Genomic DNA, 26,618 nt, shown 5'->3' on the forward strand with positions numbered 1-26,618 from the left:
CACACATGCCCAGTTTACACACACACACACACACACACACACACACATTGTTTAATGTAGCTAAGGGAAGGAATTATAGGTTTTTGGCATTGAATTAGGATATAGGTTAAATTTCTTTTAGAATGTTTCAAAAAAGAATTTTGTTTAGAGGATATTTTTTTGAAACTGCCAAAGATAAGTAGAAATGAAATTGAGAAGGGGGGGGGATTGGGGGAAGTCATTTACAGATGTAAAGAAGAAGTTATGATATTGTAAGAAGTATTTTTGTTTTGTATGTTTTGATTGTTAGGGTTTTTTATTCTTTTTTTGTTTTTCTTATAAAATGAATAAAAAATATTATAAATCAAGTCCTTTACTGAGAGCATTTTTAAAGAGTATTCGGGGCAAACTAGATCATATCATTAGCCTTGTGTGATTATTGTTGTTTTTATGTAACAGCTTTGGGGGTACTGTACAATGAATGACCTAGATCAGGTTCATGGTGTGCATGTGAGAGTGTGAGAGGTGGCATACCGTCCAACTTTTGGAAACCCAAAACCAGGATGCACATGTTCCGGAATGTGCTCCTGGGTGAGTCCCCTCACTTTGCCTCATGGGTAGGCCGGTTCTGATTTGGTATGTCCCTAGGCTCTTGACTTCCACTTGCAAGAAATGAAACTTTCCAGTTTCACCAAGTGGATCTTGGTGGCTGACTTTCAGCTTTTGGAGTTGGAAGGTTGGCTTTTCTTCTAACACACTTATGGTTGAGAACACCATTCACAGTTGTAAGAGGTTGTAAGAAGTTCACCACAATCCAATAAACATGTGGTTTGGCTAGCAGCCATATAGTAACATGGAATTAAAAGGGTTGGCCTCCTTTTGTGGTATTTCCTGCACTTCCCTAAAAAGATCAGTTGTTGACACTTGGTAGAATTTCAAAGAGTTTATCAGACCACTGGTTATGATTGCATCTACAAGTTGTAAAGTACCAATTCTATGAACATCAGCTGTGTATTCAGTTGAATTAAAACAAGGCAAGAAAGGCAATGTTTTTGCTTCAATAGCAAAAAACTAAGCATGACCTCCTGTTGTATCTGAGCAAGAAAGACAAATTTAATTCCATTTGCATAAGAAAGCAGGAAGCTTCTGGTGAAAGCTACACTGCCTCAGTAATCATGGGAAAACACATCTTTTTATTACAGTTGCAGAAGCCTTGAAGAGTTTCTCTTATGTCCCTTGGTTTTTGGCTGAGACTGAGGTTAACTTCAGCTCTGCCACAAATTTTCTATAATAGGATAATTTTATTATTCTTATTATTTATTAGATTTACAATATAAAAACACAACCATACATAACATAGTTACAAACAAAATCAATATACCCTCCTCCAGTTTAAAAGACCACAGTTTGTTCAATTAGCCAATGGCCTGGGAGAACAGGAATGTTTTTGCGTGGTGCCTAAAGATATGTAATGAAGGTGCCAGGCAAGCCTCCTTGGGGAGAACATTACACAAACAGGGAGGCACTGCAGAAAAGGCTCGTTTTCATGTTGCCACCCTCTGGAACTCTCATGGAGAAGGAACATGAAGAGCCTCAGGTTGGGACTGCAGTGGCTGGGTCAGTTCATATGGGGAAAGGCAGCCCTTGTTGGTAGGCTTTTAGCATGCTTATGGAGTGAGCCTTCAAGATACATAGAACCCTGCTTCAAGTAGCAAAACACCACACCAAAGGATTATGATGCCCATGTTCTGTGAAATAGCTTTCCTGATGATATATGGCAGGCATCCATAACCTGTACTTTTCAGGTGGAAGGATGCATAAGGTAACACAAAAGAGTTTGATGAGGTCACTTGCATACTGAAGGACTACGTATATAGCTCTATCAGCTATCAGTGATTTGCATTTCTAGCAAAGGTACCGTAATATATTATTAGGCCAGTGTTGTGTATTTCACTGGAGTAATATGTGTGGACACATGGCTTAAAATGCCACTCATCCGTGAAGTGATGACCATGTCTGGTGCAAAGTATAAGTGTTGTTGAACCAACTGGAAATAGTGATGCTAGTGCTATCAACTTCAATTCTTATGTAAACGGACAATTACCAGAGTCAGGAAGCTATTTAGAAAATGTCAGTGGTTTTTTTGAGGGGATAGCAAGAAGGGACAACAAAAATTGGCAAAAGAAATACAAGCAGAAAATAAGAGATGCAGAAAGGAAGTATCAGGTCTTAGAGATTGTATGTATAGGCAATATAATACCGTAATCTCTCATCCTTATTTCTTGATAATGTAAAGATCATATGTTTTACACAATTTCAAAGTCTCTTCAATCACATTGTAAGATACTATATCCACATTTACATGATATAAATATAAGAACAAAAGGACTTCTTGTACAAATAAATCTCCAAAGGCATACCCAGTCCAAAATAATAGTTTAATTGGGCTAGGCGTAGAAATCTTTGTCTCCTAAGAGGAAATGGCAATGCCCAAGAGATGGCTTTTTATCTGAACACCTCAGCTGAGGTGTCTAGAAATTTTAATCATTTAAGAACTGTAGACAATGAGTTAATCTCCTTGCATATTATCCAGTTGCAGGTCTGAACACCAAGGAAACGAAAAGATCTGCAGATGCAGGAGAAGCCCTTAGGCTATAGGAACAGCTGTAAAACAGATCTGCCAATGCTTTGCGACCCGAGGGGAAATTTTGTCCTCTCTTGAATGCATGTTGATATCCTGTGCAAAGCCTACCTATAATGATTCTTTAGCAGGGTTTTTATCTTCCATGTTTGTATGCAGAACAAAGATTAGGAAGGAAGACATAGGTCACAGACAGTTTGAGCATGACTGCACCCCAACAATATATTGGGCCTCCAAACTCTGTGACTTTAATCTAATTTAGTCACTTCTTCGGCGCTGTGGTCTAAACCACTGAGCCTCTGGGCTTGCCGATCAAAAGGTCGGCGGTTTGAATCCCCGCGATGGAGTGAGCTCCCGTTGCTCGGTCCCAGCTCCTGCCAACCTAGCAGTTCGAAAGCACGTCAAAGTGCAAGTAGATAAATAGGAACCACTACAGCGGGAAGGTAAACAGCGTTTCCATGTGCTGCTCTGGTTTGCCAGAAGCGGCTTTGTCATGCTGGCCACATGACCTGGAAGCTATACGCCGGCTCCCTAGGCCAATAACACGAGATGAATGCTGCAACCCCAAGAGTCGGTCACGACTGGACCTAATGGTCAGGGGTCCCTTTACCTTTAGTCACTTCCTTTGCAGCTTTTTTGTGAATGTCTCCAGAAAAAGATGAAATAGAGCATCAGCCTAACTGCTTTCTGATTTATAGGATGGTGACTTGGACCACTACTGAAGCACTTAAAGGCCCAGCCCACCCATCACAGCAAGCCAAACTATGGCAGTAAATGGACAATCATGCAGGTAAAAAGGTAAAGGACCCCTGACAATTAAGTCCAGTTGCGGACGACTCTGGGGTTGCGGTGCTCATATTGCTTTACTGGCCAAGGGAGCCGACGTTTGTCTGCAGTTTTTCCGGATCATGTGGCCAGAATAACTAAGCCGCTTCTGCCGAAACCAGAGCAGTGCATGGAAATGCCGTTTACCTTCCCGCCAGAGCGGTACCTATTTATCTACTCACACTCTGATGTGCTTTCAAACTGCTAGGTTGGCAGGAGCTGGGACCGAGCAACGGGAACTCACCCCATCGCGGGGATTCAAACTGCAGACCTTCTGATCAGCAAGCCCAGAGGCTCAGTGGTTTAGACCACAGTGCCACCTGCATCGCTATCATGCAGGTACTCACAATAAAAAAACACCTGTTTCACACTCTTCCCCTGGTCCTCCTCCTGCTGACTCAACTTTAGAAAGTTATTCATTCATTTTCAATAAGGAATCCAGCAGAAGAGATGAGAAAGTTCCTCTCTTGTTTCACATTCAGGGACTGAACTTCAGGTTTTGTTTTTAGGAAGGTGAAATCTAAGTAGAAGACCAAATACAAAACACTCCCTGATCTCTTCATGCTTTTAGTAGCTAAGATTTAATCTATGTGGGAGCACATTTTTACCCAGTTGATTCAGTTTGCATTGTAAAGAAGACAGTTTGCTTATTTATAATAACAGACCGTCATAAAATATCAAATACTACACTTACCTGAATAGGACCAGTCAACTTCTTCAATAATTTTGCGTTGCTGTCTAATGTATCCAGAAACAAATTCTAAAATAAACAAGCAATAATAAAACATGTCAGCATCAAGTAGCACAGAGAAACAAAATAGAAAAGAAACGGCATCAGTGTCAGTGTGCTACCTTTGTTCTATAGTCACACAGTATCGAAATGTAATTAACGTAAGTTGTGCATTGGTAAATTCTGAAGCACAGGCAGTCTTCATGACAAGCCAAGCTTCTTCTATGGCTATGCAACAAAAATGATTTTTTTGGCCTATCTGTTTATTTTATTTAAAAGCTTTTTATGCACCATTTAATAATTCAAAAATCCCTAAGCAGTGTGCAGTCTAAAAAACAATATATTTTAAAAATACACAACACTGTATATTTTTAAAACACACAACCTAGAAGCAGTAAGGCAGCAATATAAAAGAGCATAAAAACATATAAAAGTGAATAAAGCAGAAATTCAGACGATTCAAACACATAAAACGGGGGCCAATTTCATGGGTCAGGGAAAGCCTGGGCTAAAAGAGAAGCTTTCACAAGAAACCTGATGCAACTGATTGGTTCAGCAAAGGGCATCCCACAATACAGAGGCAACAGCCCTAAGTGATGTTACAGGTCTATGCAGGGGCAAGCAGTATTTGCTCACTTCTCCCTCTTTGCTTATCATCTAGGGCTAGCCTGATGAATAATTCCGGTATACTCAAAAGCTTGCTCATTGTTTTGTGTCTGTTTAATTGGTCATCACAAAGGGGTGTTTGATTTATTTTGAATTGCTGATCATAAGCCAGCAATTTCAGGTTGCACAATTAAAAATCATCATCATCATCATCATTATCATACCACTTTATGTTTTTAAGGGAGAGAAAATCTCAAAGTGGTTTACAACACCTTAAAACATCAAATAAAAGAAACCCAGAACAAAACATTACTGAAGAAATTCAAATATAAAACATACATTTAAAGCAACGTAAGTAAGTAATAGGAAACAAAAATATCATCTTAAAGATTTAAAAACAAAACATTACAAAGGAGGTCAAAGAAGATTTGGTGCTCGTAAACAACAAACCTGCTTCCCCTCAACCCACTCCCCCAATGTCATATAATGTCTCCACAAATAAATTAATTCTCCACAAACTGCTGAAGCTGTATAACATCCCTGCAAACTTTGTGCAAACAAATACTGTAAGGATAAACAGGTAAAAGAGTACAGTAGAGGAAACAGGAAGTCCGGATGTGTGAAGCAGACAGCTTAAAGAGCAGCAAAGAAGCTGTTTTGCTAGAGAATTTACAAAATGTTCTGAAGGAAAATATTTTATTCAATACCTCACCTATGGAGACAGTAAAATAAAAAAAGGACTGTTGAACCTTAAAGGTGTCCAGGTCACCTTCTGTTGGGTAGTATCATTAGGAGAAAACATAACGGGATTCTGCTTGGCAGAGCATCTCAATATGCAGGCATACAGAGAGAGAGTAGAGCTACGAAGAGGCAAAGTCTGCTTAGTTTAGCACAAACCTTTCCAAACATTCCTTGTAGGCTTTCCCTTGTGTATAATGAACATGTTTCAACAATTAATATATTTAGCTATAATTGACATAATAGATGTGGTTTGTGTTGGCATAGCTACAATGGTACTCTCTTGCTTGGCAAGTAAGGCAAACTCATATTGCTAAATGCCTGTCAGTTATATAATTTCCTTTGGACCCATAAATTGGGTCGTTAATTTAATTAATAACTAGATTAATCTAAATATTTAATTTAGGCTAAATATTAATCTAATTAAAACTAGGCAGTTTTTTCCACAATGAAGCTGAGAAACTGAAAGAAGCTGCTCTTAGAGGAAGTTGATTTTCTAGAACCATTTCAGTTTCGTCACAGAAACTGCTTTGGTCGCCCTGGATGGTGACCTCTGCCGGGAGAGAGACAGGAGAAATGTGTCCCTGTTAATTCTCCTCGACTTCTCAGCAGCTTTCGAGACCATCAACCATGGTATCCTTCTGGAGCAGCTGTCCAAGTTAGGGGTGAGTGCCACCGGTTTGAGTATATAGTACCACTACTGACCCAAGTATCACAGGCTGCCAGGCCCAACTCGAAGTGCTGGTTCTGAACTATAAAGCCTTAAATGGCTCAAGACCACAATACCTAAAGGATTGGCACAACCCTGCCACGACCCTGGCACGACCCTGCTGTGGTCGTCATTATCTGAAGCCCTTCTTTTGGACTGTTTTGGAGCAAGTATGATGCACACATATATTCCAGATCTTTGCTTCATGAAAGCTCAAGTATGCACCCAATGAGGCAGTTGCAACAAGACAGAGGCTCCACCTCAGCTTATGTATCTTCCCCACCTGAGCTGTCCACTAGCAGGTGAAGACTCCACCTGTGAGTAATCTGTTTCTGTACCTTTGACTTCAATCCTCTCCTGTTCCCGGAAGACAGTGGAGCAGGAGAGTTGTGGGCAGGAAGAAGAGGTGTGGAAGCCCCTGACTCTACACCAGGCTTACTTATTTCTCCCTCTTTCTGCATGGGTTCTTCACTCTTCTGTCCTGCAGGCTCCCCCAGATCACTGATATCTTCGTCCAAGTCAGTCTCCAACCCTGCTTCTCCCAGTGCCCACTTATCAGTATCCAGCCACAACCCCTCAGCTTCCAGCCAGTCCCTAACACATGCCTTTGGTGGCTTCAGTCCCACCAAATATGGAGAGACAAAGCAACAACCATACACTGTTACTTTTTTCAACACTGCTCACCCACAGGCAACTGCTAGGCTTATAAATATGCATTGAGTTTGAGCAAGGACCACAGCAAGTTAATAATGTATTACAGAATCAAAACAGAGGTAAATGAAGCAATCCAAATCTCTCCGTAAACTGTCAGAAAGTGAGATAAATATGCTACCTTGAGGGTCCTTGGTCTACCCAGGGCCCTACTAAATCCAGACAAAATACAACCAAAATCTAAAAGATTGTAGGGACACCCCAATGCTATCAAAACTCAGATAATCTTTCTCTACAAAGGTACAGTATTTGAAACAACCAACATAGACATAATCTTTGCTTTTCAGTACTATGTAACCCTTTTACTAACACAACAGCAAAACATTTACAACATCTCATGGTGCTGACATAATATAAGAAAAGTCTCATTTTGGTTTGTTGAACCAAATAATAGAAGCCATGACCTTTCTTCAATTGTCATCTTGTACTCTACTTATCCCTCTATTTAAACAGGAAGCTCTTCTGTGTATAGACACTCTCTTACAGGCTTCAAATTAGCTAACTGCACACAGAAAGGTTCATAAGAGTGTTGCACTAAGCTATCCATGTTCCACAGCCAGATAGAAATAGTCTTGGAAAGACCCAAGAACTTTCTGCAACTAGAAAATGGAACTTTAATTGAGAAAGTGTGGGGACATACCATTATGGTTTTTTAAATAGCAACTATGAGGATCAGCTAGATCTAGGACAGCCCATATTATACGCCCCCCCCCCCCCGAGACACCATCTGTCCCATCAAACCAGTTCTCAGGATGGAATGTAGACCTGCAGTTTAATCCACAGTCAGCTGGCTGGTTCAATTATATTTCGGGGTTGTACCTCCATCTAGTCTCGAAACCACCAACATGAGTCTGACCAAACTGCGGGAGGCAGTGGAAGACAGGAGTGCCTGGCATGCTCTGGTCCATGGGGTCACGAAGAGTCGGACACGACTAAACAACAACAACCTCTATCTGGAAACGTGCTATGTTATCTGCATGACAAAGGCCTACAAAAGTCTTAGGTGTGTTCATATGACTGCTTTAGCATGCAGCTGTGCTTTACCTGGTGCATTTCATAGCTCCCCACCCCCCAAGCTGTTCACATCAGTACACCTTTATTAGCAATGGCTTAAGGACTGCAATCGCTGTGAAGATGGTTTGAGAAACCACACCATCAAAGGATAATGTGTTATAACAAAGCAAAGGACGCATATGTATTTTGGATAACATCCTGTGAACACAGATTAAAAACCCAGTGCAGGAAACAGGGGTGTGGGGACCCAGCCTCAGTCTTTGCAAGCTAGCTCAAGTCCACTTTCTTCTCCTTGAGGCAGCATGCTGGGGACATAATGCCAGGAACATTTATGAACAGCCAAAATATCAGTCAAGTAGGTATGAAACTGGTCTTATGAGACATACTTGTGTTTTTACTTTATGGCAATAGGATACAAATGGAAAATTAGATGTTTATCTGACCCTCTTGTTCTCCGCCAACTATTCAGTAAATTTCTCAAATCAATGATCTCATTCAGCCTGACAACAAAAAGAAAGGGGGTGGAGGGCTGAAAAACCCCTATTTAACTATTTGTGCTGGTGAAACATTATGCAGATCATAATCTAGAGAGAGGAGATCCAGAAGTTAAAATGCACGAGAATTTATTCAAGCAATGCAATACACATTTTATAATATGGCCAGAGAACATTGCCACTTCTGAAATAGAAATCCTTTACTCTTGACTGCTCTGATTAACTTGGCTATATGAATGCAAAGCAGGTCTTGACAGCTTTCCATGGAAAAAACCAACCCTTTTCATGGGTTAACATCATTGTAACTTCCCTTTATACTTTGAACAGATTGCCATGGACACAGATTCAGAACCCAACCATTCACACCAGGTCTCTGAAAGTTTACACAAGTCTACAGAGTGAACAAAGCCAATAGTTTACTAGCACAATCTTTCTGATATATCTTCTGCAACATTTCCCGCTGTCTCTGAAGACAAAGTTACAGTTAAATTATTAATATGAAGTTCATATTATGACGTTCATAACACCTAGTTGTATGGAAGTGATAGTATACTTCTCAAATTATACCATATTTCAATAAATAAAAATTGTGATACTTGATGTGTTCTTCTTAATAAATAATGCTTTTTGTCATATATATATATATATATATATATATATATATATATATATATGGAGACAAAGCTCTATAGTTGCTGTTTTAGTGGGATACTCGCTGCTGGGAAACAGAAAAACCTGCAAATTTCTGAGGAGGAGAAGAATGACCACTTGAAATTGGGCTGAAAGGTGAGACATAGGTGAGACAATATTGCTTCTGGACACTACAGTATATGTGTGTTAATACAGGAGTAATGTGTGAAGAAAGCTCGTTCTGCAGCAGAAAACCACTTGTTGAGAAGCACCTATACGAAGCCCAAGTTTGGGTCTTTGCATTCAAGTTTCATATTCATAGCTGCCAAGTCTCCCGTTTTTCGCAGGAAACCCTCGGATTTTAATCTGTTTCCTGCTGTTATTCCGAATAGAAAAAAATCCCGGAAATCCCCCAGATATCCTACATGCCAGGGAGGCTCCATTTCGGGTGCCGCTCTGCCCCTGCCTGGGCACCGGAAATCGGGCAGTGTCAGCACCGGAAGTTGCTTCTACGCATGTCCAAACATGCGTAGAAGTGACTTCCGGTGCCGAACCGCTGCTGAGCCCGCATTTTTCAGCGGGAGACTTGGCAGCTATGTTCATATTGCCCCTTTTACTTTTCATATTCAGAATTCACCTCTATGCACTTCATCAACAAATAAGCAATTTGTGGCTTTTTTAATTCCCCCACCATTTGGAACGCACACAGAAATATTCTGCTTATAGCAAAGCCTCAAAATGTGGAAACGGTGCCAATATTTGCATTATCATAAAAGAGGCATCTTGTTTATTCCTTAACCAAAGCAATCTGGGGCTCTTATTCTACTGAAGTCATTTTCCCTTTTACAAAGCTCGTGGGTTTTAATAAAGGCTGCTTTTTTCATCTGGAATCTAATTTTGTAGCATACAAAGCTAATTATGGAGCTAGTGTATTTGCCTTTGATCTCAAAGGCTGGAAATTTACTAGGCTCGGGGTTAATTACTACTTTCTATCACAAGCCTTAAAAAAAACAAAAACCTTCATAAGTCAAAGGTAGATGTAACTATTCTAATCATATACCCTCATAGGAACAGAATCCTCAGTATAAAAAAAAGTCACTAATTAACATGAAGAGCTAAAGAAACACTGAACATAAACAAGCAGCATTTCCACCTTCAGAATAGTTCCCCTCTTGGTATTAATTGCTAGATCGTGACTTTAAGCAGAGAAAATGCTTGAACTGATGCATTTAACAAATTTGCATTTATTAACTTCTTTCTTTTCCTATCCAGAGTAGTATCTAGCCTTCTTCCACCTTTGCATAGGCGTATTATGTCTTCATTTAAATATGTTTGAGCAGTTATAGTCTGAAGATGGCTCTTAAAATGGCATAATTACAAAACACCCTGCCTTGGATAGCTGCAGTAAAATTGTACATACAGTTCTGAAGAGCTATTAACTTTGTGTCATAGGCTCCTCCCAGCCACAGTCTGGCCAGGGCCGGCGTTCTAATAAAGGCAAACTAGGCCACTGTGTAGAGCGCCGAAATTGAGGGGCGCTGCGCTGGCCAGCCCGCCTGCCGCCCACCACTGCGGAAGCGGCCAGAAGCGGCCGAGAGCAGGAAGGAAGCGGCGCTGGCAGCGGCACGGAGACAGCGTCCGCTGCCCAGGCCAGCAACATGGGCTCTGTGCCCCTTTTCATTCCTCCTGCCATTCACACTGGGGGGGGGGCGGCGCCAGAAGGTGACCTCGCCTAGGGTGCCAAAAACCCTAGCACCGGCCCTGAGTCTGGCTGGCTTTCCCCCACTTTCCCATTTCACATCCATTCTCAGCACTGAAAGCTTCCTTTCCCTGGTCCTCTTTCCCTTCCTTCTTTCCTCTCATGAATACCCCCCAGGGAATAAATCCTGCCTATGAAATTACCTTTCTCACTTGATTCTTTCTAGCTGTGAGTTAACCTTTCCCTAACGCTCATACAGAGAAAAGGTGGATGGCAAAGCCATGCTACAGCTTCAGCAAATATTAATCAAAAGTGGTACAGAGGCTAAATGTTTAGGAGTAAAGAGGGATGAAGAGCTAATCTCTCAGTTTGCACATCTTGTGTAAGACTTAATTGAACTGCTTCTTGCAAGTATCCTGACCCTCACCTCTCTTTTACACCATACTCAGAAAATATGTAGTTACGGGTGGGTTTTTTCTTTTTACATTTTAAAAACAAAAATGCATATACTGTACAGTATTTTCCCCCTGAAACTAATAATGCACACAAGTTTATTTTTTAAAATCAGATATGACCTGCAACAGCGTGTATATTTAGGGAGATCTAGGGACAGCCAGTGCTATCTGGACCCAAAGTATTTGCATAAGGCCCCAAGAGAGACTGGAAGGAAATCTCAAACCCTTGTAAAAAGATTTTTATTTTTAGTTTTATAAGTGTTGGAAGCTGCCCAGAGTGCCTGGGGCAACCCAATCAGATGGGCGGGGTACGAATAATAACATTATTAGAAGCTAGCACATCCAATCTCAAGTGTTTCGTCAGCAGGAAAGGAAGAGACAGGTGAAGAAAAAGAAAGGGTGTGCTGTCCGAGAAACTTTGCACCTGGAACAAGGGTCCACTGGGTGCCATCCGACAGCAAGGAAGAACTGCAGAGAGAATCCTCCACCCTTTCTTTGAAAGAGGGGAAGTGCAGCCTCAAACTTGTGGTAGCTACCTGCCCACCGATACCACAAGGGGTTATAAAAATTAAGAAAAAGAAAGAAGGAAGGAACAGAATTATGACTATTTTCAGACCAGCTTGCTGTGATTGACAGATTGTCGCTTCGTTCCTCAGCTGAGATGACCCAATAACCTAGAAGAGGAACCAGTCGTATGTTTCATGTGGGAGAACCATGCCCATGTTAGGGCATGTTGAATTTTTCAACTTCCAAAAATGAGGGGTGCTAAAAAATTGTAACATGACTTGGGAATTCAAAAGATATTTTGGTTAAATTAATATAATTTAGTTTTGCTTGGTAAGCAACTACATAAAAATATTGACTTTTAAACGTTTGTGTAGAATTCCCAATAATTTTAAACTTGTCTTATTATTTTAAAAATGTGAATTTCCCCCCTAAAATTGCATTAAAAATCAGTATTTTTATTTGACTTTCTTGTTATCCAACACATCACCCTCTTATGTCCCATGCTGTCTTCATGATTCCCCAGAGTTCTGAGTACATTCATCCAGTCAGAAAGCCCACCTATTGTAAGTGATGTTTTGCATTTAGAAAAGAGTTTGCAAACAAAATAGTATTTACAGCCTTTGCACTTTGAGCAAAGTAACCATAGCAGAAATTGGGGGTATACAGGTGGTTTTCACAGGGAAAGGGCGGGGGGACGAAGTCCCATCATGTAAATGGAAATTCACTTGCACAAAATAGCATGGAGCCCTCACAGTCTTAACTGTCTAACCAGCTGCAATGAACAGGGCATTCCTGGAACTCAAACTAGGAATGTTTAGTGGAGGGCTATGAAAGAAAAAAGAAGCCCCCTGTTCTTCAAAGCTACTGGAACTCGGGGGTTGACATTCATTGCGCCTTGAGATCTGAACTGATATTGCAGCACCCCATCACACCTTAATCTGTCGATTTGCACATAAACATGCTCTTAAATCTAATCTCCTCCAGTCTTGTCTTCACAGGAGAAATGCCCTACTAAGAATGCCTTGAACTCACCACTTAAGTCTGAAGTCATATAGACAAATGCTAGTTTTATTTTTACAGTGGTACCTCTGGTTATGAACTTAATTCATTCTGGAGGTCCGTTCTTAACCTGAAACCATTCTTAACCTGAGGTACCACTTTAGCTAATGGGGCCTCCTGCTGCCGCCGCGTGGCCACCGCACGATTTCTGTTCTCATCCTGAGGTAAAGGTCTTAACCCGAGGTACTACTTCCGGGTTAGCAGGGGTCTGTAACCTGAAGTGTTTGTAACCGAGATACCACTGTATTTTTTTAAAATATGTTTTGGCATTGTCACCCACAGCTGCAAAGTCATCTAGCTGACGTATAGATGTTCACAAAAGTGTTTCCACCCTCTGTGATATTTATTCCATAAATAAGTGCTAGCAATCGACAACAAGCACTCAGTTCACTCGGATTGTTAGGACCAGCTAAGCAACCGCATAAAATTCCCTGAATGAGGCATATTGGCAAAATACACAGTGACGTAATAGCACAAAACACTGAGTTACATAGTGACTGAAACAATATTGTAGGTGAAAAATATATGGGCAAACGTTTAGATTCAAGCACTGGACAGGCCTGTTTTTCAATCTCGGCAATGCAAAGCCTATTCTTACCACATCTGCAGAAAACAAAGGTGCTACTAAATTCATAATAAAAGATGGATCAAGATAGAATTAGATTTGCATGCCTGATATTATGCAGCTGACTTCATTAAGTCATTGGTTTAGTTTTATGAAGCAATGCAATGTTTTGAACAATGTACCTTTCATTCAAAGTAATTTGCAACAAGAAAAAAATGGGGGTGGCAGTTCCTATGGTAGAGCAGGAAATGGTTACTGTATAAGGTTATTGACATCTAACGGGGAGCTTATAATACTGTAATGGAAAAAATTCAGGCATGCAAGCTGAATTTTTAAGATTATTGCTTCATTATTAAATGTCATTATACAGTGCAACCTAATGGCTTCTTTTGAAGAAGAAAAATATTTCACATGACAATTAATAAATGTAAATTAAAAGATGTCTTGTACTCCTTTTAGGCTTAAAAAAGTGAGTGAAACAGGACCCTGAAGCCAAAGAAAATATAAAATAAACCAGCTTATATCCACTGGGCTTCCACTTATAAGATTCTTTCAAGAAGTGACTCTTAGACTGCTCTATAATCCTTGACTGGCTTTTTAAAGTTATTTTAAAATATTTCCCCCACTTTTAAGTCCCAAATACTCAAAAAGCAGCTAACAAAGGTCATTGTTATATATCCACACTGTTCTTTAAAAGTTTTATTTGCATCTTCTTCATGTTAGAAAAGCTTGTTTCATCCCTGAAGTATATACATATATATATATAAATTATAAGAAAAAGTATCTGTGTGGTGGACTTCCCATGTCATTTTCTGTATTTAAAGCTTTCTGTTGCAATTGTCACAAGCTTGCATTTCACCACATTCTAGTCACCATTCTAGCCACATTCTAGGCTTTAAAGATCCTAGTATAATATTCTCTTATAAAAAAATAAATAGCATGTAAAATTTGGCATGTAAAAACCGCTCATTGTAACTCAGACACTGGTGGAGCTCGCGACCTAGTGTGGTTGCCGGGGAAATGAGGGAGAAGTAATCAACTTGCGTCAATAATATCTGTTGGCAGGGTGCAATGAACCCTCAATGGGGGCAGAGGAGGCTAAATGTGGCACTGGGGGCTCCTCCTGAGTGTGAGAGAGGAGCCGCCGGCCATTGAAGCCGCTCCACGCATGGTCTCCTCCCGATGATGTGACAGTGCATATGTGTCGTGCATCACACATATGACATCACACGTGTGACATGCTCCAGGCACATGACAACACACACACACAATGCATGCTGGGTCTCCTCAATCTTGGGCATGAGACGGCACCGCACACCTGTGTGGTTTAGTCATCAGCATTGGCCTTGGCTGGCTGCAGGGGCTGACAAGATTGCCTGACAAAATGTAAAACTTTATTGAGCCTATTGGGGTCTGGTGGGTGGGTGATGATCTGGTGGTAGACCTGGTAGGGCTGGGCTTCTGTGGGATCCACCAGCCGGGCATATAGCCAGTTGTGCTTCCAGCACACAGCTCAGTTGTCCCGCCTGCCCCTTCTGTGTTGTGGCTGCCCAGAGGTAGGCAGGCAGCTCATATGGCCTTGCTGTGGAATTATTCAGTCGCCATATTCATAGCCAGGAAGGAATTTGCCTGCGGATGTATTGGGCCTGTCTGGGGGGGGGGGTTGCCTTCCTTGTTGCAATTGCCACAAGGAAAAGGGCAGAAAAGGGCATTGGATTGGATCCTTAGTCTAAAGCAGGGGGGTTGGGTAGCTAGGTACCGTGTTTCCCTGAAAATAAGACACTGTCTTATATTTATTTTTCCTCAAGAAGACACAGTATGGCTTATTTTCAGGGGATGTCTTATTTTTATTACGCGTCCAGCCTCGCCTCTTCCTTGGCACCCTCCAGAACTGCACCTATCACTATGTCTTATTTTCGGGGTATAGCTTATATTGTGCAAATGCTTAGAAATCCTGCTACGGCTTATTTCATGGGTATGTCTTATTTTCGAGGAAACAGGGTAGATGCCCCACTCCCAAAATCCAGGATAAAGCTCAGGGTACTCTAGTAAAGGGGTCCAAGGCAGGGTTCTGTCCAAAAGCCTAGAGGGGGCTGGTGGGCCATAGAACACTGTGCAAAGTCTTGCAATTTCCCCACAATGTGTTCTGAAAAGTTGACCTTAGGTGGAACAATCATTGCATATAACAGTGTGCAGTACTAAGACCATAAATACTGAAGTTTATGATGTGGCTGTTGACTTTTAAATAGAATCGTAGAATCATGGAGCTCAAAGGGACCATGATAGTCAATCGCTTTGTATGACAGGAACTACAGGCAAGTGCTTCCTGCCATGTCACAGCGCTGTGGGCATGAGAAAAGTTACACCTCCCAAAATCCTCCTTTCTACTCAGCAGTGGCAGACGAAGCCGCTGTGTCACCCGGAGCGGCAAATTGCCGTGCACCTGGGGGCAGGGCATCGCTCATAGAGTGCATGCACAGCACGATGCTGACCATGCATGTAGAGGGGTACCCCCCACAACTCCCAAGCCAAGCCTCTATCCTCCCCATAAAATGCCTCCCTAGGCGCAGAGGGCGGCTGCGGTAGCGGCTGCGGGGGGTGCTACCCCTCTAGGTAGTGCACATGCGCAGCATCGCTAGCCCCCTACGTAGAACCAGTGTGGTGTAGTGGTTAAGAGCGGTAGACTCCTAATCTGGGGAACCGGGTTCGTGTCTCCACTCCTCCACATGCAGCTGCTGGGTGACCTTGGGCTAGCCACACTTCTATGAAGTCTCTCAGCCCCACCCACCTCACAGGGTGTTTGTTGTGGGGGAGGAGGGGAAAGGAGATTGTTAGCCGCTTTGAGACTCCTTCGGGTAGTGATAAAGCGGGATATCAAATCCAAACTCCTCCTCCTCTTCTTCTTCTTCTTCCTCCTCCTCTTCCTCTTCCTCTTCTTGAGGGGTAGCGCGCGACTCCCAAGCCGAGCCTCCAGCCTCCTGGTTAAAAGCCTCGCTCGGCCAGCAGGGCTCCGCTAGGGAGTCGCGGGGGGGCACCGAGTGTCACCCCTCTCCAGGGTAGCACCAGGGGCGGCCTGCCCCCAACGCCCCCTTGCTACGCCCCTGCTACTCAGCTATTAAATATACAGCATCTACTGCATCTGCAGATCCTCCAAGTGTCCTTATCTTTAAGGGACAGTTCCGGGTTTAAAGAAGTCGTCCCGGTTCTTGATTTGATCCCAGAATGACCTGCTTTTCCTTAGGATGTCCTTGTTTCCTTTGAGAGGGTTGGAGGGTGCAGAGTTACACAAACCTCCCACCCACCCCCCCAAGCCAAGGAGATAAGCAACTATATAACCTTTAGAAGGCATCTGAAGACAGCCCTGTATAGGGAAGTTTAATGTGTTAATATTTTTATATATGTTAGAAGCTGCCTAGAGTGGCTGGGGCAACCCAGTTAGATGGGTAAAGTATAAATATTTATTATTATTATTATTATTATTATTATTATTATTATCATTATTGAATAGGAAGTCCCTATTATTATTATTATTATTATTATTATTATCACCATCACCATCACCATCATTATTATTGAATAGGAAGTCCCTATTTTAATCAAAGAAATGTTGGAGGATGTGCATCTGCACACCCAAATACTGTATGTGATAATATCCCATCTCTCACAGCAAAGTGGAGGTGGTTTGACATACAAAGTTCTGAACTTTTTTACTTGCTCTTGTTCACGTGGTGCAGCTGTTGCATCACGTGAACATTAGGATTCATTGTTCTGGCCTGCAGCACAGTCAATGCCTCATGGAAGTCCAGCTGGGACACAATAACTATAATCATCAGCCAATAAAAAAAAAACAGTGAATTAGTATAGTTACATAAGTAAGACTTTTAAGAGGGCAACATATGCTTATTCCTTTGGATGATTAGCCCTGTTTCTGACACATAACAACACACTCCGTTCCTTGTGCTATCTCCTGAGGCTTTCCCTGAGAGCTGAACAGTTTTCCAGGAAGCCGTGTATCGTGAATGAACAGAAAATCAGCTTATTTAGAAGTCATATATGCATGATACAGAGGAGTGTAAAATTATAACAAGTCATGCCAAAAACTAATGAAAGCAGAGCATTTCAGGAAGAAGGAAGCTTGCAGAACTTTGAAGAACATCTCAGGTTCTTAGGATTAATCCTAACAGCTGGCTCTCAAATCAAGCCCTATACATAATTCTAGGACTAGATTAAGGTAGGATTTTAAAATAGCGGTTAAACCCCCTTACACCAAGTTGAAGATAGCTTTTATAGATTATTTTGCAGGAACAGAAACTGGATTTGACCAAAGTATAAAATCAAGCATACTTCATTTCCTCAGGGCTTGCATCTGTCATATTGAACAAATATGAACGTGACAGTTACACATAGAACACACTTGCCCGTGTGTGACATAATACCCATAGCTAATGATTTACTGAAACCATCAATGCAGTAGGCAATAAATCACATATATTCCCCAGCCAATGTGCAAAGAATTTGGTACATTGCTTATACTAGCCTAGCTGAATTTGTTATTTGAAGATTGTGTTGAAAACTCATCCTTAAAGAGAATGTCAGCTGAGCTTTATTAGCAATACTTGGCACTTAAAAGTATATTTTCCCCTTCTTTTCTGTGAGTTCTTCTTCTTCCAATTCAACAAACCTCATTCCAAGCATCTACTTCCAGACCAAACAGAAAGACCGTAAGTACATCAAGGCACTGAGGACATTGTTCCTTTCCTTTCTCAACATTACAATAAGCATGACCTCCTGCCAATGTTTATAATAAAAGTCCAGGTCAAACGTTAGAAACTCCAACCGTTTTTTCCCATCCACCTAGATTCTCTGTGCCACATCCTGTCCAGTTCTTAATCACTAGTAAGAGGTAATTTGACTCACAGCAATAAAGGGCTTACTCCTTTTCATTGTTACCATATTGCAGGCAGCGGTGCGGTGCCAACTTGAATAAAATATTGGGGGAGGGGCAGGTAAGCCCCACCCCACATGATGCATACCATTTGAATGACAATGCCCATCAACTTTTGTGGGGCAGCCCCCTCAAATAGTTTATTGGGGGGCAAAGACTCTAGAAGTTGGCTCCCATGACCCCAGGAGATAAACTAGGTGGCATTGAGGCCCCAAAAGCAAAATAAGGCCCAGATTTTGGTAATCATCAAATAGGTCACCTCAGCCTAAATTAATAAATAACAGAAGGAACCCAGTTCCACATCTAAGTTATGAATGCACAATATGAATGCACAAGAATCTTTTTTTTCCATTACTGAATCATGCCAGACAGCCCTACCTTACTAAACCAGTGCTTGAAGGGTAGGTGGGGTGGGTGTGGATGATTTCGTTTCAAATTAGCACAGACTTCATTTGGTCTGCTATCAATTCACCACCTTTATAGCTGTGTAAACTATTTGCTAACAAGCTTGAATTACTGCATCCACAATGAAAAGAACCATGCTACTACGGGGCTTACTTCTATTCTCTAGCCTTGCCCAAGCCAGAGTTACTTGAAGAACTGGCAGTGACAGCAGCTTGTGGTTTATAAAGCCATATACAACTTGGGAGCAGGATACTTGGAAGATCATCCACCCCTTACAAACCCAGTTGATGGCTATGTTCTGCAGGTGAGGAAGGCCTCCTACAGATATCATCTTATCAGGAGGTCTGTTCCACACAATATAGGAATCAGGCCTTTAGTGTCATGGCATCCGCCTTTTGGATTTCCCTCCCCTTAAATATTAAACCCTTCTGAAGGTATTCCTCTTCCAACCAGCCTTTTAAGTTGAGATGCAGTCTGCACCTGTATTGGAATTTTTAAAAGAAGCTTTTGCTGTTTTATTGCTTGTTATTTGCTGCCCTGGGCTCCTTTGGAAGGAATGGCTGGGTGTATATGCAATCAAACAATCCCAGGAGGGTTTTACAATAACTGAAAAGAAGTGGGATAGTATTCTACACCACACCATCCCACTTTGAGAACTACAATAGGTACAAAATTGACCTACAGTGGTGCCTCGCAAGACGAATTTAATTCATTCTGTGAGTCAATTCGTTTTGCGAAAAATTCGTCTTGCGAATCCCATAGGAATGCATTAATTGAATTTCTCTATTCGCTAGACGAATTTTTCACAAAACGAATTTGTCTTGCGAGGCAACCTCCGATCGCAAAACCCAATCATCTAGCGAAAAATTCGTCTAGCAGGGCATTCGTCTAGCGAGGTACCACTGTACTGCATTTGTATAGCTATTGTAAACGTTTGAATATTTGGGGGACATTTACACATTTGCACACACATTCACAGGGGGGCATAGGGATGTATAAATTTATCTTTCCCATCCCCACGTTTCCTCTGAGGCTTGCACTCTAGGAGATGACACCATGAGTCAGAAAAACCTCCAGCAGATTGTTTCACTGCAGTCACGTTGCCATGAAGGGGAAAGCTGGAGCTCCCTCTGTGCAGATAATAAAGACTACTGGCTCATGGAAGGAACATTTCTCTGCAAGATTCCTACAAAACAAACCCCACAGCAGACAGCATGATTCAGAAAAGGCACAGAAGCACTGAGAATTAAATAGCAACAGCAGCAGCAGCACCCTGAATCTTTTTGTATAGACCTACTGGCCGTGAATGAAGAAAGAGAATAATTCCTAAGCTAAACTTATTTGTATGAACGCTTGAATGACAACTGTTGAGTCCATTTTGTATTCAGTTGCTGACTAGTGAAGTTTGCTCTCTTGGCTTAACCAACTGATGCCAAACGCTGAAAACTCTCACGGAAAATGGTGACGCAGTGGTGCAGTAAATAACCATTTTACAGAACAATCGACAACTTAATGTGAAAATTACTGTTTCCCTCAGTTGTTGTTGTTGTTGTTGTTGCAGTATCAGTACAATAGGACAATATGTGCTTGCAGCTCTTAAAAGTTTCAGGAGCCACATGCTTCTTTGAAACAGGTTACAGATGTTCACGGTTCATGAATCATATATTACCTTTTTATTCCAGATTACTCCAATAGACTTCAGCGAGGCTGCCTGAAGTGCCCAGATTAATCTTTTTCACCTGAAAACACTCGAAAAACATTCCTTCTTACATAACCCCCACAGGGTAATAAAACAGACATTTAACAGGGGATGCTAAAAAAACCCTACAGAAATAAATGAAGTTGTTCATGACAAACTGGAAAGGAAATGTGAACAGCCACTTCAGTCCCAATATGGTGGCATAACAAACCCTAGGAAAGGCTATGAATATTTATATATGTGTTATATTTTACCCCACTCTTTCTCCTGGGAACTCTGGGTGGCTAAATGCCTCTCATTCTCTCGCCCTTTATTCTCACAGCAACCTTGTGAGATGTGGTAGGCTAAGATATAGTGTCTGGCTCAAGGTCAGATGGTGAACTTAATCTGAACCTAGTCTCCCTGGTCCTTCTGGCAGGAAAGAAGACGGCCTGTTTGGGGCAGGGCTTTACTACTCTGGAAGGAGCAAGTTTACTACTTGGAGGCACTGCTGGATCCAAGGAGCTTGAAGCTCAGGTGTGGCCTCGGTGGCTAGGAGAGCCTAGTTCCTGCTAAAGCACCTGAAGTATGTGTTTTCAGGACCTACCCTATTAATGTAACTGGGTTTTTTTTCTTTTTAAAAATTTATTTTTATTAAAGATTTTCTTGGTTTCCCAAAGTACATGCCTTCTCTCCCCCCCCCCCCCAGGTTGTACAGTCCTTCTTACAAATCAGTTGCATTTATTGTGAGGCATTAGTGTTGGGTACAGTATAAGGTTGGGGAAGAAGAGGGGGGAGGCTTATATTATTTTGCATAGTGTACATGTGGGGTCTTGTGTCAATGTCAACTGGGTAGGTTCTCTATTTGTTTATTAAATTTCCTTGATTGTGAGAGGTATTGGGGGGCAGGGTGTGGTTGGTTGTCTGTGGTTGTCTCCAGTAGGGTTTGTTTGCATTTGTGGTGGGGGGGGGAGGGCTTGTTGGGTCAGGTAAACCAGATTGATTCATATGCTGTCGGTGGATTCTTGACGTTGTCTTGTTGGGCTGTGATGTGATAAAGGGAAGCCATACCGGGGTGAAGGCGTCCTTTTCTATTTCCCCCCGTTATTGGTTAGCTTTTCTAGTAAGGCCTTTCCCCATACAATTTGATATCCATGTTTACTCCTGACAGGTCCCTCCAATGTCTGGCTATGAGGCTTCTGGCTGCTGAGAGTGGCTGCTGAGAGTAGCTGGGTTATAAGCTCTGTATAATGTGAGTGGTCATTATGATCTGGGCAGAAAGAACTCAATCATAATCTTCAGAATTTTTGTTTTAATGCATGGCCTCCCTTGCAGCAACTCACAGAGCAGTACTCCTAGGTACCTTTAGCCACAGTTAAAAAGGAATGAGAGTTTAAGAAGATATGGTGAGGATTGTTATCCTAGTCCATCCTCAGTTTTGGAGGCTTCTCCCTAGGCAGCATGAGAAGTGTAGCAGAATATAACTTATTCCTTCCACCATTTTTAGTAGTCCCTTCAGTTCTATAATGTGTGCAGAATATAATAATGATAGTTCTTCACCTTTCACACCTATGGCTACCTTCACAAAGCCACAAAAAGGCATGTCCTAACTTAGTCATGCTCATTAATTTTAGGGGTCTTCTCTGAGTAAAACTTAGATGGATACCACCCATGGTATGGAAGCCATTATTACTTGCCTTGGGTAAATAGCTACCTGTATGACTGAGTTAAGCCAAAACATGGATCAGGCAATAGCCTGTGTTGCACTGTGCTTCCAGGTCTAGTCAATATCCACTGGAAGAGAAGTAGCCTGAGCCTGGCAAAGATGACCAGAGGCCTTCCTTGCATTGGTATTTAACATGAGCTTTCAAGCTTTTAAATTTTCAGTGTTCCAGAGGTTCAGTGGATAGTCTATGCTAAATAAAGTCCCTCTTAAGACTTAAATTGCTTGAAGGAAGCCATTCCTATTAAATTCAAATTAAGGCTTTTCCACTGACTGCTGGAATACTGAAATTAGCTGATATACAACATTCAAGGCAACAGAAAGCTAGTCAAATTAAAGGAAACGCCTAAAGACTTGCCAAGAAAATTTACATACACTAATGACTGTGTGTGAAATTCTATCACTGTGTGCACAGAAACAGGTCTTTATTCATCAAGATACATCTGGGTGCATTTATTTGTATACAATGTTCAGTACACAAAGCAATTGAAAGAAGAAAACTAGAGCTGCATGTTGATACTTGGGGGACCCAAATTGTTTAATTTCTCAAAAGCTTTCTAGTGATTTTATCTCTCTCCATTCTGCATTATCAGAGATAAAATATTTAAAGTTGTTACTTAGCTGCAACAACTTTTCAGAGCTATCTAGACATCACTTAACGGAAGTGTTTGGCTCTAAGTCATTTTAGTTTCACTGATATCCTTAGGACAGAGCTGACTTAATTGGATGGACGATTGAAGTTTTACCGGTATTAATTCTCCAACCAAGCCAGAATTCTTCACATGCACAAAATATGTGACTTTTAATTTTGCTAATAACATCTGAGATCAGTAACCCATAATTTTCAAAGTGGGTCACATGAATGGGTGCTGGGATTAAAAACCTGTGAGAACAAAGACCAACAAATGCTCAGTGCAAAACTGCTCTGCTCTGGTTGTTTCAGGATATAAAGGAGCTACTGTCACAACAACACCTGTAGCCATAAATATCTACAGCAGCAGCACTCCACTCTGATTACTCTGCCACCCACTTTTACATTTTTACCAAATAAAAAGAGTTTCATTGCTATATCAACCATGGCAACACATTTTTGTCATTGAGAGCCAGATTCAACCACCCATTTCTGTTAGAAGAAGCCAGTGCAAGAACTCTTGCTAGTGCAGTGGGGCTTCCCCCCTCACCCTGCAAGCAGTGGGAGGAAAGGGGAGATCATTCCATTGGGCAAGCAATTCCACTCTCAGTGTTTTCTTTTTAGTCTACTCTCCTTTAGCTTCCTTTAAAAACCTGTGTGCTATCTCTGTATTCTCTCTTCTCTGAGTTCATCTGTTTTTCTCCCTATCCCTTATTGTTCTGTCTCTGTACCTCCATCTGTTATCCCCCCCATTGCTTTTCAGGCTCTATTTTTGCCCATGCCTTCCTATCAATGCTCCTCGTTGCTAAATAGCAACAGCACTAAAGGTGTCTACCTCCCAGTAATTCACATACTAATAGCTTTTGTAGCTATTACATAACTGGGTTTGCAACTACGCTGGGAATTGTATCTTCTCTCTAACTGTCCTGTTTCAGCGTTTTCAAGTACCTCTCCTCTTCTTTTAGGAAACAAGTACAGTCCACCATCTGTAACATACATGCTTATGGCAAAGCTCTAAAGGTGAGACACAGGATAGGCATTGCAAACAACCCGTGTACTGAAGTTGTATATATAAAGCTGGCATTTGGACACCCTTTAGTTACGCTGATGCAAAACCCTGTAATTTTTTAAATCACACTACACAATGCTATTTTTTCTAGAAAAAGAGGTTCTGGAATTCACCATGAAAGCTTCCCTTGTTGTCTTGTAATGGCAATGGTACCCACCTGAGAGGCGCCAGAATTGTGTTCTGGCTGGGGGAAAAAAAGCCCTGACAATAGAGATGCTCTTACACCATCCCTCATAGGAGAGTGGGGTCATCCCTGGTGGCTATGCCCCTCTGCCACCTAGCATTCTGGCAATTCCCCATGCCAGTCGTGCATTTTAGCCAGTGTGCAAAGTGGTCCGACATGCATAGAATGCCTGCACTGCCATGAGGAAAGACTGGGCCTATCAGGACCTTATCTAACATGGAAACACTCTGCATGAGTAGACCGCATGCACATTGGGGTATTTCACACGTTGGCCAAACACGCAGCTTGAAGTGGGAGGTGTAGCATGGCTGCTTTTAGGATCCCTGAGAGAAGGAGAAGCCAGGGTTGAGGATACACTAGGCAAAGCCCAGGTGAGAGATGGGGTGCATGGCCACTGTTGATATGTGTGAATTCTTATGCCATGGACTATGTGGGTGGTTGGAGGTAATGAAGATATAAGCATTTTTTAAAATTATTTTTTTGCTGCTCTTAACTGGATTGAGATTAATACACCTACATTTTATGTTGCCTTACTGTAGTACAGGGGAACATATAGCCCTCTTAATGCTATTGGACTACAGCAGGCATAGGCAAACTTGGCCCTCCAGATGGTTTGAGACTACAACTCCCATCATCCCTGACCATTGGTCCTGTTAGCTAGGGATGATGGGAGTTGTAGTCCCAAAACATCTAGAGGACTGAGTTTGCCTATGCCTGCACTACAGTTTCCATCATTCCTAATCATTTGCCACTTCTCTTGCCATATCCTCCTGATCACTCCCTGAAGTTAGAACATGAAGAAGTGCTAGGGGGATCAATTATAATGACTGTGTGAAAGTACATTGATGAAAAGAAAATGGACTCCAGAAGAATACACTGTAGACACATGGAATCGCCTGTGAAATTGAACAGCAATTCTTCCTTCCTGAGGAAGCAGGAATAAACTCAAATGAACTTAGTGAATACTGTTTGGAAATGTCTACTTTATTCCTCTACACATATGGGTAATTACACTGGAATAGCCACTTACATGCAGCATAGAATCGTAGAATCGTAGAGTTGGAAGAGACTACAAGGGCCATCCAGTCCAACCCCCTGCCAACCAGCAATAAGTGTTGAGCTCTAAAAAAAGATATGTGATGGTGTGATAATGCAAAGAGTTTGGGTTTTTGGAAGACACCTGTGCGTGATTTTGTTTTATGTGTGTAGATCAGTGCATGCTGACCAACGCACAGTCTTCGCAGTAGGGCTCTGTTCTGATGGCATGAAGTAGTCACGACAAACCAGTAGATTCCTATCTGCTGCAGCCTTCATCCACCTTCACAGCCATTGTAACATATCACTTGTTATCATCCCCCTGTTCTGCTGTTGAGGACTTCTTGGATCATTCTTTGTCTAGCTCCTTCCCTTTGACCTTACCACCTTGGGTGACCCTGCTGGGAGTACGAGATTCCCGACGGCTTCGCTCACAAGGGTCATAGGAACATGCAAGCCCACTCACCACAACAAGGTGATGATCCAGCGAGTAGGTGCATGCAAAGGGTGGTGCATGCCAATATAACATATTTTTCAACTTCCAAGAATGACTCCAGCACAAAACCACTGAATTACAACAACAACAACAACAAGAGGAGGAGGAGGAGGAGGAGTTCGGATTTGATATCCCGCTTTATCACTACCCGAAGGAGTCTCAAAGCAGCTAACATTCTCCTTTCCCTTCCTCCCCCACAACAAACACTCTGTGAGGTGAGTGGGGCTGAGAGACTTCAGAGAAATGTGACTAGCCCAAGGTCACCCAGCAGCTGCATGTGGAGGAGCGGAGACGCGAACCTGGTTCCCCAGATTACAAGTCTACCACTCTTAACCACTACACCACACTACATCATTACAGATGTTAATTAATATAAAAATCATGTCACTGATAAGTCATTTTCAACACTGGTGTGTGAATGTTCACTGTCCTTACTTCAAATGCATTTAAGCTTTAACATAATGTCAGTCTAGTTTGTTTGCATTGTACTGCATTGCATTCCCTGCTCACCTCACCTGTTTACATTTTTCCTGTCTACAGCTGCCAACATAGGGTAACACTTCATGCATCGGATGGACTCAAGTCTATGAAAACTTATGCTATAATAAATGCATTAGTCATTAAAGCACCACAATACTTTTTGTTGATTTTGCTAAGATAGTTGTAATTTTGGAAAATATTCCAGACTCTATATTACTTAATCTCTGCCCCCCCCCCGGTATTATTAACGTGGTGTGATCTTGCCATGCCCACTTTAACAGTAATGCCAGATAATCTTGCTGCACAACCTAATTTCTTACTTTGGGTTCTGTGGGAAACACAGAGCAGTCAAGTACAACATCCCTAGAGTGGACATAAAAAGGGGATGTCTGGACCAGCCAGTCGGAACTTCCTGTTTCCTCCTAGGCTGGGGCAGACTTCCTCTACATGTGACCAGAGGTGGGCGTGGCCTCACCTGTGCAGGTAACAAAAGCATAGGACTGGCCACCATCTCTCTCTCTCTCTCTCTGACTAAAGTCATCGAAGAAGCAACATCTGCTTAGCCTAAGATGCTCTCTTGGCCAGCCAAGAGAGGACAAAGGAGCTGTCT

The 26,618-nt window shown here is 41.9% G+C and overlaps 1 protein-coding gene across 3 annotated transcripts in view; it reads right to left on the reverse strand.

Moving 5' to 3' along the window:
• Positions 1-26,618, reverse strand: part of PTPRZ1 (protein tyrosine phosphatase receptor type Z1) — a 113,181-nt gene that overhangs the window by 79,193 nt on the left and 7,370 nt on the right. For all 3 annotated transcript variants that reach the window (XM_035126983.3, XM_035126981.3, XM_035126980.3), the window contains exon 2: positions 4,140-4,205. In XM_035126983.3, the coding sequence (XP_034982874.2) occupies positions 4,140-4,205 (66 nt within the window). The remainder of the gene's footprint in view (positions 1-4,139; positions 4,206-26,618) is intronic.

The sequence above is a fragment of the Zootoca vivipara genome, chromosome 9 (assembly GCF_965207765.1).
Source record: "Zootoca vivipara chromosome 9, rZooViv2.hap1.1, whole genome shotgun sequence".
Classification (NCBI taxonomy): Eukaryota; Metazoa; Chordata; class Lepidosauria; order Squamata; family Lacertidae; genus Zootoca; species Zootoca vivipara.